Consider the following 13,772-nt stretch of genomic DNA (forward strand, 5'->3'; position numbering starts at 1 on the left):
TCTATAATATTTAACCTCTGTATGTACAAGCTTCACATGCAAAATTATTATTATTTATACATGATTAAAAACTGAAATGTCTTTATACAGTTTTTTGGTTTTTTTCAGATTCAAGTAAAGCTTTGGATGATTTAAGGAAAGAAGCTACAGAACTGAAACTTCCTAAAGAACACTGTCCTCGTATATAGTTGTTGTTTTGAGATTGAAGATTGAAAATGTCTGTCATCAGAGAGTTTTTCAAAAAGAAGAAATTGGAATCAAAGTTCAAGCTGGCTGGACCAGGACATTCAATGGCAAGTTCCACTTCATCTACTCCAGCCACAAATCAGACTTTAAAAACTGCAGGTCCATCTCAGACTCGGGTAGCTCCATCTGAGAGCTCAAAGAGGGCAGGAGCAGCTGCCTTGGCACGTTTTGAGCAGAATCAGAAACAGCAAGAACCAAATTGGTAAGATATAGTTTCATGGTTTAGTATGTAAGGTTTTATACAGGATATTAATGGTATCAGGTAGATGAATAGTAATGTTATTGTAAATGTATCAGATGCAAATTTCATAGTACCAGCATAGAAAGTATTGGTAAGTTAAACCCTTTCTCACTCACTCTTTTGTAAGGATGATTTTTGTTTTAATTTATATGAAATTAGTTTTTCAATATATAATTTACAAGAAACAACAGTGACTCAATGTTACAGCAAATTTATTTTCAGTTTTGAGTATTAGTTTAAATTGAATAATGTGCTATTATTTCAGTTACAGGTTTTGAAAGTAATTAACGTGTACATCACATTTTTAGTTGCAGTGAAGCTCATTAACAGTTCCAGATATTTATTTGCATAATGTGTGGAAATAGTGATTCATAATAGCTTACACATGTATACAATACTGAGCAAAAATGTTAGAACAAAGTCAAAAATTAGATTCCTGGCTACCTTCAAAGAACAATGGAAGGTGAATCACTGGTGAAATAGTAAAATGTTATTAATCTTCATATTTAGTACAACAGAAACTCCAGAAGTGCTTGAGTTCAGTAAACAGTTAATGCTTTTTGTGTCACCCTTTTGTTTTAATAACTGCATTTACTCTTTCAGGCATTGTTGCAATACATTTAATCAGTGTCTTTTGGGATTTTATTACAGATATCTCTAATACACTCCCATAAAATTTCTTTGGAAGTAACTTTTGATTTTTCAAGTTTTTGAGACCTCAAATCCCAGATTTGTTTAATTGGGTTGAAATTTAGGCTCTGTGGAGGACATTGCATAATTTGAATAACTCCAACAACTTCTTTATTAGTTAAATAATTTCTGTACATGTTGGATGGGTAAATGTTTGGAGTCATTATCTTTTTGGTAGTAGAATTCTTTACCAATAATATGCAAACTACTGGGTAAGCTCTGATGGTACTTGTGCTGGTCTATTGTTCCATCTATTTTGCAAATATCTCATTTTACCTTAGCAGAAAAATACTCTAAAACCATCATACTGTTTCCCCCATGCATTAGGGTAGGTGCTATGCATTGAGGTAAATATCTTTTACCTTTCTTCGATTAGGTGTACAACCCACACTTTGTACCAGATATTTCAAACATGAACTCATCCATCCATAACACCCTGTTCCAGTTAGAAACAATCCAGTATTTATTAACAAGTTTTAGTCTCTTGACAATACTTGGAGATCAAAGTAAAGGTTTTTCAACTGCTACTCAATGAAATATACTATTCTCATTGAGTCTTCTTGATACTGTAAATCTGAACATTTTTCTGTTATTTGGTAATTGGTCATTTCTCTCATGCATGGGATCAGAGTCAGTTTTTTTTTTTGTGCAGAAAGATGCATGAAAGAAGATATTTAACATTGGTAAATTGAGTTTAGGTGTTTTGCCTCTTCCTTTCCTATTTTCAAATTTACCCATCTCGGTCTCATGATCTAGGGTATACTTGACAGTGTTTGGTTAGCACTTTAAGCCTGTGACAATTTATTGGAGAGTCCAACCACCATTGCATAGAACTTGTGTGAATTCTTTGCTTTACTGACAATTCTCAGTGCATTTTGGGCTGTGGAATGACAACAAGATTTAATATATAGGGTTAAACATTGATTGTATAAAGGTTTATTTTAAATTTCTTCTAATTTATACCAGGCACCATATGTTAGCTCCATACTAGCTTCTTTCTATGTAGTTAAAATACTGCATGGAGTACCATTAATTATTTCAGACCCTAAATTTGATCAGTATGTTTACTGAAGGAGAACTTTTATGACATGCCATTGGTGTTAGTATATGGGAATTCCAAAGAATGATGGGTATTCTCACTCTGTACCATTCAGTTGTCAACAGGGATGAGTGAAGCATTACCATATTGTTGAAATTTATGTTCTGTATGGGCATGGAAGAATTAGCCCCATAAAATCAAAAGAATGACAAAATATTCTGTTCTCCTAGTGCTTTTGCATAGTACTATATTATTAATCAAAAGTTTAAATACTAAATATTTTTTCAAAGTTTTATTCAAGAAGGGAGTAAAAATAAAAGTCCACGTCTTGAAGAAAAACTAAGAGAAACATTGAGTAATTAAAGTTTGTACACAGTAATGAGAAGATGAATGGGTGATGACAAAATTCAGCTACTTACATGTGAGGTCCAGTGCATTAATCAATTTGACTCTTCTATTTTAATAATCTAAAATACTTTAGTTTTACTATCAAGTTTTCATATAACAAAACCCTACAAACTCCAAACTTAGGATACAACATGTAGGAAGTAACATGGACTGTTTAGTTGCAGCCTCATAGGCTGTTTCTGAGGTTAAAGTAACTAATGTAGCAGTATTTGGGCAATCAGGGTGACCAATTGACTTCAGTTTTGAAAACACTGGCTTTTGTATTAACAGTGTCATCAAGAGGGCTTTTATAAATGAAAATCACTTCTGCCAGCAAGACAAAAATAGTGTATAAAGAAGATTTATAGTTGATAAATAAATAAGCACATAAATAAAGAGCGAGATTGGTTAAAACCATTTTCATCCAAGCAATGCCAAGTTCTTTGCTAGTTAGTTATAAATAGGTTTCGTATATGCAGATACTCAGCAGTTGTTGAGTATCTAAAGTAAGTGGTAGGTGTTACTTCGTGATAAAGGACTATGCTTGTACTACTAAATAAGGTATATTTAAAAAAAAACAACTAAAGTTCAAAATAAGTCTTAAAACATATCTCCAGAGCTTAGTGACTAATGGTATTCTATTTGCTAATCATTTAAACAGTGGCTCCATTAATCAAATACATTTGATTAAAGTATTTATCAAACTGATGTGCACAAGCATGATAAAAGGTGAAAGGCTTGTGATGGATGTTGCCAGTTGTGCTCACTTTTGTCAGGAGTTCAAAATTGGCAAGTGTCAGATATCCTTAGTTCTTTTGTTACAACAGAGATTGAGCAAGTATGGTAGCAATGGCAATCGAAACCTGAGACCCTGAAGTCAAAAGTTACCACCCCACCACCTGCAGAATCATCATAGCTGAACAAACTTTAAGTGAAGAGCAACAACAATATATAATCCAGAATCTGAGGCAAATCATAGGTAGCTCATTATTTAGCTATGTACTTAACAAACAAATATAATTGAAATATTTGCAACTACTTTGGGAGTTGTAATAATGAAAAATAATGTTAATCAAAAATCCTAATTTTGATTTGTGATTATTTTATTATAATAAATTTCATTATAATTTGATTAATCAGTGATTGGAATAATGAAAAATGAAAATTTCAGTTAATTGATTAGTTCATATGAACCTAACCAATGTAAGCACTGCTCATAGGTAATTGATTAAATCATCCAGCTATAATTATCACACGAAATGTGGAAATACTGATTTATAATTGGACGCTTGAATTTGAAATCATTTGTGTAACAAGTAAAATAAAGAAAAAAAAAACACAATCTTACCAAACATAGCTATATTTAACTTAAATAATGTTTTATTGTTGGATATACAGAGTAAATATAAATATACCCTATATATTTGACAGTAAACAAGTTCTAAATTTTTACTTGGCTGAGTACTTCAATTGTTGATAGCTATGCCTATAATTTTTGTATTGTAGTCTGCAATATTTTTAAGGGTGAAAGATACCTGAGACAATAAATTAATAACATATTTATAAAGTCTTGCACAGTTTCAATGGGAATTATGGATAGTATGTGAGAACAGTATTGGTACTGTATTGTTATGAAGCTGGTTGAGTTATAAGATGGATTTGTGACTGTCATACAAATGTGAAATATAAAAAATTGTTACTAAATATCTTAACTCTTTCACACCCAGCTGGGTACAGCAGTATAAAGGGCAAAGTTACATCATCTAATTGGAAAAATTATAGAAAATAAATATGTCAGTTTTCTACACATTTTAAATATGTACTTCAGATGTGAAATTTACCTAATAAGTTATCTACTTCATGTAGTTGGGTTCAGCTTATTTCTCACAAAGTCATTAGTATTTGTGAATGTTTACTGAATGTAATATGGCACTAGTATTTCCCTTCAGGAGGAAAGTTATGATTATTTGAACAAAATAATACTAGTTTGCCATTGTAACTTGAATAGAAATTTATTTTTATCACATTTTACCTAATCACTATTTCTATTTCTTTGTTGCTATGGTGATGTAATTGTTAGCATCTTAGTTTACACTCAGTTTGTTAACAGCTTCTGCTAAACTTTTCATGATTTGTTTTTTAGAGCTTACCTTATTACTTTATACTTCAGTGAGTTATGGGATATAACAGGAATGTTTAATACTAGGTCTTTAAAATTTATATTTGTTAGCATTCTGTGTATGCATGTGTGTGTGTGAGGCTAATACCAAATTAACACTACGTAACAGTGTGAACATTATTATTTTTAGTTAAAATCTGTTTTGAGCAGGGGAATAGTAAACTTAATGTTTTTTTTCTGTTACCATCTTCAGAAAGTATTTCTTGAGAAAATATTAAAATGTTTGATATGTATATTTTTTTGTGATTACTGTGGTGAAGAAAAATTTTTTTTTATTACTTATTGTACTTATTTAGGTAAATCTACAATTTTAAGTAAAGTTTTGTTACTATTTTTTATTTTTTTGCTTTAATCTATCCCAAAGCTCAATTTTTAGGCAGACAGCAATAACAAAAGAGTAATCACACATTACATAGTCATTCTTTTTTTCTAAAGGTTTTTGAAGAAAGTACCAGTACTGTAGAACATAATTTCTTAACCCTTTTGGCGTGTTTGGCGACCACAGCCGACTTGAAGGCTCAGTGTGGCAGGCGACCTTCCTTTATACCTGTTATTCTTATCTATTGAATTTAACATATATAGTATTGGGTACAATCACTGAATATTTCAGGGACTTTTGTTGAGTTATTGTTGAGATATCATGCTTTTAGGACTAATACTGTAATTAGTTGAAGTATCAAACATATATATTCAGTGCCAAAAAGGTTAAGATTTAGGGAAACCTTTAATGTAGAAGTTGCATATGGTTATGAACAAAATAAAACAGCATTTAGATTTATAGTTCCTATCCAATGATACAGCTGCATTTTTATAATTTATTCTAGGTCTTTGGCAGCAATTCGTGCTCAGGCCAGGAAGGAACTGGAGTTGGAATTAGAAGCACAAAAACGTTCCAAGGATGGTGGGCCCAAAGAAGTGGGTAGTACTTTTTATGTTTACTTGATCACAAAGTTGTTTAGAAGAAGATAATTCTAATTAAAGAACAGTTTTGTGATATGCTTGGCTGGCAGTAGTCAAAATGAATTATTGGTCATTTTTTTAAATTTATGGTATGATAAGCGAACATTGAATTATACAATTTTTGACCATTACAGTACAGAACATTATTTTTTTTAATATGCTTTATGCCAGAGATGTAATGAAGAAATAAGATAAATTTGTATATTTTTAAAAGTCAAGTTTTTGCAAAATACTGCCTGTTTATGAAACATCCAAACTTGTATCTTTGAAACCTAAAAAAAACAAAGTATTGTGTATAAAATATTATGAAAATGCAGTACATACTATATAGGAGAGAGTAAATGTGTTTTGTAAATCAGCACAAAAGAAAAACCTGTATAAAAACACTTCTTGTCTAGCTTTTCATGCTAGGAACAAACAGATTTATATCAAAATACTCATCAAATTTTTAGGTACAAAGAAGAAGAAGAAAAGAAAACAAACTATTGATATAGTTTTGCTGAAAGTGGTGCATGAAAATACATCAAATGTTTGAGTGCCATTGTAACCCTATAATGGTGAGCATGCACCTTTAGGTGTTAAGTGCACACCTAAACGTGTCATAAACTAATGTCTCTGTGCATCCAATATGCCTTGTAAATTATTAATTCTGTATTTCACAAAGAAGCTTTCTAACTCAAGTCATTTTTCCTGTAACTGCTTTACACACACACTGCAACTTAGCAGAAATTTGGTGTTTTTTGAATTAAGTGGTTATTAGTACAATGTTCCTCAAACCATGGTATGCTGTCTATCTTTGGCGGTCATTATTGAGGGAAAAAAAGAAAAGCATGTATGTTCCAGCTTCGAAAATAGTTTGAGAACTATTGAATTATTCCAATGATGTTCATTTTCCTATTTTTAGTACTGTTTTTTTTTTTTTTAAAGTAATTTACAGGTTATCCTTTGTTTAATACAGGGGTTCTTAACCAGAGGTGCCCGCACCCCTAGGGGGTGCGAAGATGATTCCCAAGGGGTGCGAGGATGCCCATGAATAATTAAAGCAAATCTATATTTTTACATAAGAGTATGCTTTATATTTTTAGCTTTTTTTATATTTAAGTTTCCAGGGGTGCGAGAAATGATTACTGATTTGAAAGGGGTGCAAACACTGAAAAAGGTTAAGAACCACTGGTTTAATATGTAGTTTGATATATATATATTTCTGAAAGAAAAAGCATGGAGCTTTTAGAGTCAAGACTTTTTTCAAGAGTTAGTGAAATTGCTAAAAAAAAACAATTTCCCTAGGTTTCATGAGGGCAATATTGCAATTACAGCCTATTTGTATATAATAAATCATGGAGTATTGTTTATAATATTCTATATGATGTAAATTACAATGTAGAAACAAATATTGTTTCTATTAAAATTTGCAAGTGTTGGTGTATTGAAAATTTATTAGTATATTTATACATTTCTAATCAGTTTTAAAGGCCAGCATGGCAATGTTAAAGATTACTGCTTCATAAGCAATTGCTCTGTAATCAGAAATTGTGTTCAAAATATTCCACAATCTGTCATGAATTCCAATATAAAACAATTTCAAGATAGCAAAAAGTGTGATGTTACAATTGTAACACATATGTAATGTTAAAAAAAATTAATTTATAGTTTATTTAAAATTTAAAAATAAATGGGCACAAATTATAAATTACAATGTAATATAACATTAAAACTTAGCCAACATTAAACAATACAGCTATAAATTATAAACATAACACAATAAAGAAAACAGTAAGTTTACACTTTATATGTCTTGCTAAAGTAATCCAAAAGTTAGTGGTGATAGCTGCCAGCCATTTTCTTCTCATCCATTCAGCAGATCAACATAAGGGACTATAGCAGATAATCATAGTAGTTTTGCATAACAAAAAAAGGAAATATAATGACCCTGCAATTGACAGAATTTTGGGAAAAACACACTAATTTATTAGTTAGTTTTCCTAAGTGATTGGTTTTGTATTAAAAGCATTCAACTTAAACTGGAAGATTTGGTTTGCAGGTGCTACAAGAGGCTGCTCCAGTTCTTGCAGTGTCTGGTGTATACTATTCGTGTCCTCTTATTGGTCCTGATATCTTATCAAAGCAAGATATTGAAGATAAAATCAAAAATTTTCTTTATGAACAGCTGTCAGAAGAAATGGGACTCACATCATGCTTGATTATTCGCACGTGCAACCAAAACAAGGCACAGGTAGGGATTCATTCTTTTGTTATATGCTCTTTCATCAAACTTCAGTAAGAAAGGTCAAAATAAGTTTAAGAATGGAGTAAAACTTTACATATCTAGACTAATACTAATAATTAAAAAATCCTATTTCTGCCTTATTTCTTAACAATATCTATTAAAATAAATGTCAATAGAAAAGCAGTTTTAATATGTCAAATGACTTATGCTATTTTCAGCATAATATTGTCTTATTTCCTATTCAGTTTGAAATGTTCTCTTGTTGTATTAATATTGACAAGATTACAGAATCTTTAAGGCTCTTTTGTGATAAGTTACAATGCCAGTTAAATTATAATAGTTATAGAACATTATTCACTTAAACATGCAGTGCAGTTTTGTTTTGTTTTTTGTATGGTATTTAAATTTTTCTCTTTCTGACATTATTTGTTTTCATCATAATTTTTTGGCAAATATTTTCACTACTGTCAGTTAATCTTATCAGTATAGGTAAGTTAAAGTGCATGTCACACCCTTTCACAGAGTTCTATTTAAAATTTAGTTAAGCTACTTTTTTATGAATGTGTGTGAATAAACTTATCACCATAACATAATTAATGAATCAAAGTTGAATATTATAAAATGTTTTAAGCTCTTAACTGTGTATGAAAATATTTAAAATTCTCAATCTCCTCTAGTATGAAAATTGACATTTGTTGCACTCTAAGTCTTCTTTCTTCTATAATCTACTCACTCTGGAGGGCAGAATTTAAAGTAATTTACTCATTATAATAGATGTATCTAAGACAAAGTCTAATTTTTGTAGCTTTCAACCTTATTTGTGGATGGATTTATAAATTAGATAATTGGACCAATTTGCCACAACCACCTATCACATCCACTCTTTCACAAATTGCTAATAATTCTTCAATGTTTTATACTATATTATTTACAACTGATAGAGAAGCAATGTTTCAAAATGTCAAATGACTTGTATTATTTTCAGTGTATATATATAATGATGTCTATTTCATCTTCAGTTTGAATGTTTTGCTTGTTGTATTCAGATTGAGGAGATTAAAGAATTTTTAAGGCTCTTGTGTGACATAAAGGCATTTAAATTGTAATAGTTAATGAACATTATTTGCTTAGTTTGTATGGTTCTGTGTTCAAAGATGCTTTATTTAAGTAATTAAAAAATTTAGTTCACTAGTATCTTTAGTATTTAAAAAAAGGCTTAAATTTCATTGGCAACCAGCAGCAAAAAACAAAAGATCACAGTAAGTACTGTATTCCTTACTTTTCATGTGTATATATTTTTAGTTATTGATATAAAAGTAACTAAAATGTAAAAATTAAATATTTACTAGGTTAGATAAGTTAGGGTAATTAAAGAACAATAATAATTATTTAGGAGATATGCTCATTAATAGTTTGATATTTTTTTAATACAGTAACTTGAACTGTGCATTCATTGAAGGATTTGCAACTTTTATGGCAGAAGTATTAGTTAAGTATGGTTCAAAGAGCAATAAAACTAAGTAGAAACACATGTAAGCTGTTAACATGAGCCCTAAGCTATTTGGAATAAACAAATGCATTGGCCTGTTACAGTTTGCATTCTTTCCAGAAATAAATAAATAAGGGTAATTTATGTATTTTTATGGTTACAAGGTCAGTCAAATCAACTGAGTCTGTATAAAGTTAAGGTAGAGTAAATAACGGATAACTTGTAAAGTTTAACTGTAAGATAAAGTTTGATATTTATGAATGAGGTTTTAGATGTTAAACAAATGAAATTTGAAATTTTTAGGTGAACAAAAGTATTTTTAATTTTAACATGAAAATAACTTTTTTTAATTCTCAGCAGACACCATTTTGACTCTACATATTTCTGGAAAAATCTTTAAAAATAATTTTTATTTGAACATTTGATTTTTAGTGTATCAAAGACTTGTAATGTTTATTAAAAGCCTGCCAAATTTTGTAATGATATACATATTAAAAGTTATAGAAACTGATATTTATTTTGACATTATAGGGTTGATGTAATCCATCAACCACTTACCAAAAGAATTAAATATTTGGAAGTAAACCTTAAGCTTAAAAGTGTACTACTACTTGATATAAAAAAATTGGAATAATAAATATTAAACCAGAGGTAGCCATCTCCTGAAACATGACTTGTGTTGATTTATTTATATAGATTTCTCTGTGCCTCCAAAAGAATTGTTCTCCAAACAAATGAAAAGTCTTTTGGCCGATACAGTCACCATTCGGAGGTTTTCTTTATACAGAAATGACGGGCTGTGTGATGGATGAGTGCATGGAGGGGTTGCACTGTTGGTTGATCACCATGTACCCATCTTGTCTTTGCCACTCGACACACCCTTGGAGGATGTAGCCATCTGTGTTTCCTTGGGTCATACCATTACTGTTTGTTCTCTCTACCTGTCACCTGGAGAGACATATTATTAATCAGACCTTGATCCTCTCATTGAACAGTTGCGACCTCCCTTTTTCATCCTGGGGGACTTTAATCGACATCATCCCCTCTGGGGAAGTGCTGATATTGATAGGAGGGGTTACTCTGTTGAGCAAATGCTCTCTGATCACAACCTTTCTCTTTTCAATACTGGTCCTTCTACTTATTTCCATGCACCTAGTCAGTCCTTTACTGCTGTTGATCTCTCAGTTTGCTCCCCTTCACTATTCTCCCATTTTTCATGGAGGGTTGACAATAATCCACGAGGCAGTGATCATTTTCCTATAATCTTGAGACAGACTGCCCGTTGTCAACGCCACCAACCCGCGTGCCTCGGTGGAAGCTGGATCAGGCAAACTGGCCTCCCACACTGCTCTCGCAGTAAGCCATCAATAGATGACTGCGTGGTAGTAGTAACTGACTGTATTATACAAACAGCTGCTCAATGTATTCCTAAAACCTCAACACGTTTTCCACTATATCCTTATCCATGGTGGAATCCTGCCTGCCACATGGCACGGAAGGCTCAAAAATGAGTGGGATACTTTCCGTAAATATTCCACACTCTCACACTGCATGGCTTTCCAGCAGGCATGTGCGCATGCTCGGTGGGTAAGACGTCAAACCCAGAAGGAATCTTGGATTAAGTTCACAACTCTCATATCTTCTACCACCAGTTCCAAAGTCATATAAGACAAGATTCGAAAGGTCAGTGGGCAAAATAACTCTGTCCTCCTCTCGATCTTGCTCTCTGATGGCCAGGAAATAGCTGATACCCAGAGCATCACCAATACTGTAGGTGAAAGCTTTTCTGGGTATCTATGACTTCTGCTTCTTCCACCTTCTTAGCCATCAAGTCTCGGGCAGAGCAATCACCTCTTTCCTTTTGAGCTGATGGTCTTTATGACTGTAATTGTCCCTTTACACTGGTGGAACTCAAACTGGCCCTTCATTGGTGTGGTAGTACATTGATTGGAGCTGATTATTTACACTATGAAATGTTTTGCCATCTATTATCTCCTGCTTCTCTTGCTATTCTTCTGATTGTCTTTAATCTGATCTGGTAGGAGAATGTTTTTCCTGATGCCTGGCACCAGGCTATTGTTTACCTTTCTCCAAGCTTGAGAATGATCCCAAGATTCCTTCAAGCTACCATCCAGTTGCTTTGACGATGGTTAATGCTCATCTTGTTTGGTTTCTCAAATCAAACAACCTCCTCTCGCCCACCCAGTGTGGGTTCCGCCATGGGCCACCTGATTCGACTTAAAATGTCAATCAGAGAAGCCTTTCTCAAATGGCAACTTCTTGTATCAATATTCTTTGCATTGAGAAGGATCATGATACGACATGGAGGTATGGCAAAATGCCATACCTCCATGTATATGGGTTATGTGGTCATTTGCCTATTTTTATTGAAAATTTTTTAATGGACAGGAGATTAAGTTTGTGTGGGTTCAACACTTTCCTGTTCTTTTTTACAGGAACTTGGAGTCCCTTAGGGCTGTGTTTTGAGTGTCACACTTTTTAGTATAAAAATTAATGCCATCACTGAACAACTCTCTCTCATGTCGACGACTTTCACATCTAATGTCAGATGTCAAACATGAGATATATTGAGCAGCAACCACAGCAAACAGCTTTACCTTCTCTCTCTCTAAAACCGTTTGCATGCACTGTTTCCTCCAATGGGGTATTCATCCTGATCCTGAACTCTATTGGTGATGCTGTGTTGCCTTTGGTCCCTGAGATGAAGTGCTTAGGGCTTATTTTTGACTGTAAGCTGACCTTTATACTACACTTCAAGCAGCTACAGGTCAAATGTACAAGAGCACTGAACATCCTCTGTGTCCTCACTACCGCCACCTGGGGAGCAGGTCGATGTTCTATGCTAAAGATATATCGTGCTTTTATTCAATCGAAACTCAACTATGGGGCTTTTCGCACTTCCCCAGTTCAGAGCTTATACATAGTTTCATTACCTTCTCCGCACCTCTGCCATTTGCAACTGTCTTTACTCTGTGCTTCGAAACTTCATTCTTTACCAAAGCATCCCACCTGGGGTTGTGTTTTCCTTCCTTGATGGGCCATACTTTTTCAGACCAGACGGTCTGTCATTGCTCCTTTTGGCTTTTGTATCCAGGAGCAGTTGGATGAATTGGGTCTGTCTTTGGATGACATTGTTGTATCCACTGGTCAGCCCATTCCATCACTGCTTCTGACAGTTCCCAATTGTGACCTGTCTTTAAGTCATCTGAGAAAAGTAGACACTCCTGATTGGAAATACCATCTGCTATTTACTGAATATCTTTCAAACTATCCATATAAATGGAAATGGAAGGATAGTGACTGTGTAGGCTCTGCCATGGTTTGTTGTGGTTTTTTGGTTGCATGCAGAATCCCCTCTACAGCTTCTGTGTTCACTGCTAGACTGTATGCCATTTCTCTTACCCTAGATCACATAGAAGCTAAGCAGTACTCAAACTGCACGATTTATACTGACTCGCTTAGTTCTCTACTGGTCTTGGAATCGCTTCATGTTGGTCATACCCTGTTCTGATATTCAAAACTGACTGGCCCATTTCTCTTTAATATATACTTCTATCCAGTTTTTCTGGATACTGGGCCACGTTGGTATTCATGGGAGCAAGCTTGCCGACACTGCAGCTAAGTCTATCTGCTCTGGCACTATCACTGCTGTGCCTGTCCCATACATGGACTATGGCCCTGTATTCAAGGCTCGGCTCTGTGCCAGCTGGCAGTCAACCTGGAGTGAGCAACGTGAAAACAAGCTTTCCAAAAGATTTTGGTCGATTTGCTTCCATAAGGATCAGAAAGAGGAAGTTGTCCTAACTAGACTACACATTGATCACAGTTTTTTAACTCATCGTTTTCTTTTATCTGGGACTGGTGCACTAGTGTGTAGTTTGTGTAACACTCAGATCACAATAAGCTGCATTCTACTTTCTTGTCATCGTTATGACTCTCAATAACAGCACTATTTTAAGCATGTTCTGTCCCAAGGTTTGTCCATAACATTAGACAGTGTTATTGGTGATGGTGGCCTGTCCATCTTGGTAATGTTTTTAGTTTTTTAAAGGCCATTATTCTTTTTAATGCCATTTAAGTTTTGTGATTCATACATTAAACGTTTTTTTAATGTGGTTCTCTTTTAATAATCAAAGTCCATCTTGTTCAATTTGAAATTAGAAAATGTCCATTGTGTTAAATAACTCAAAACCAGGACTGAAAAGGCCAACTTGAAGTGACTAATGCTGCTGTTTGAACTACCCATTAGTCATCATGGCAAGTTGTTGTTAAAATTTTGCCACACATTTTTTA

General features: G+C 33.3%; 1 protein-coding gene across 8 annotated transcripts in view; it reads left to right on the plus strand.

Annotated features, from left to right (window-relative positions):
• Nucleotides 1-13,772, plus strand: part of Gint3 (GDI interacting protein 3) — a 35,205-nt gene that overhangs the window by 5,540 nt on the left and 15,893 nt on the right. For all 8 annotated transcript variants that reach the window (XM_076448581.1, XM_076448583.1, XM_076448586.1 and 5 more), the window contains 3 exons: nucleotides 109-448; nucleotides 5,607-5,697; nucleotides 7,784-7,975. In XM_076448581.1, the coding sequence (XP_076304696.1) occupies nucleotides 216-448; nucleotides 5,607-5,697; nucleotides 7,784-7,975 (516 nt within the window). In that variant the 5' untranslated portion in view covers nucleotides 109-215. The remainder of the gene's footprint in view (nucleotides 1-108; nucleotides 449-5,606; nucleotides 5,698-7,783; nucleotides 7,976-13,772) is intronic.

This window comes from Tachypleus tridentatus, chromosome 8 (genome assembly GCF_004210375.1).
Source record: "Tachypleus tridentatus isolate NWPU-2018 chromosome 8, ASM421037v1, whole genome shotgun sequence".
Lineage (NCBI taxonomy): Eukaryota > Metazoa > Arthropoda > Merostomata > Xiphosura > Limulidae > Tachypleus > Tachypleus tridentatus.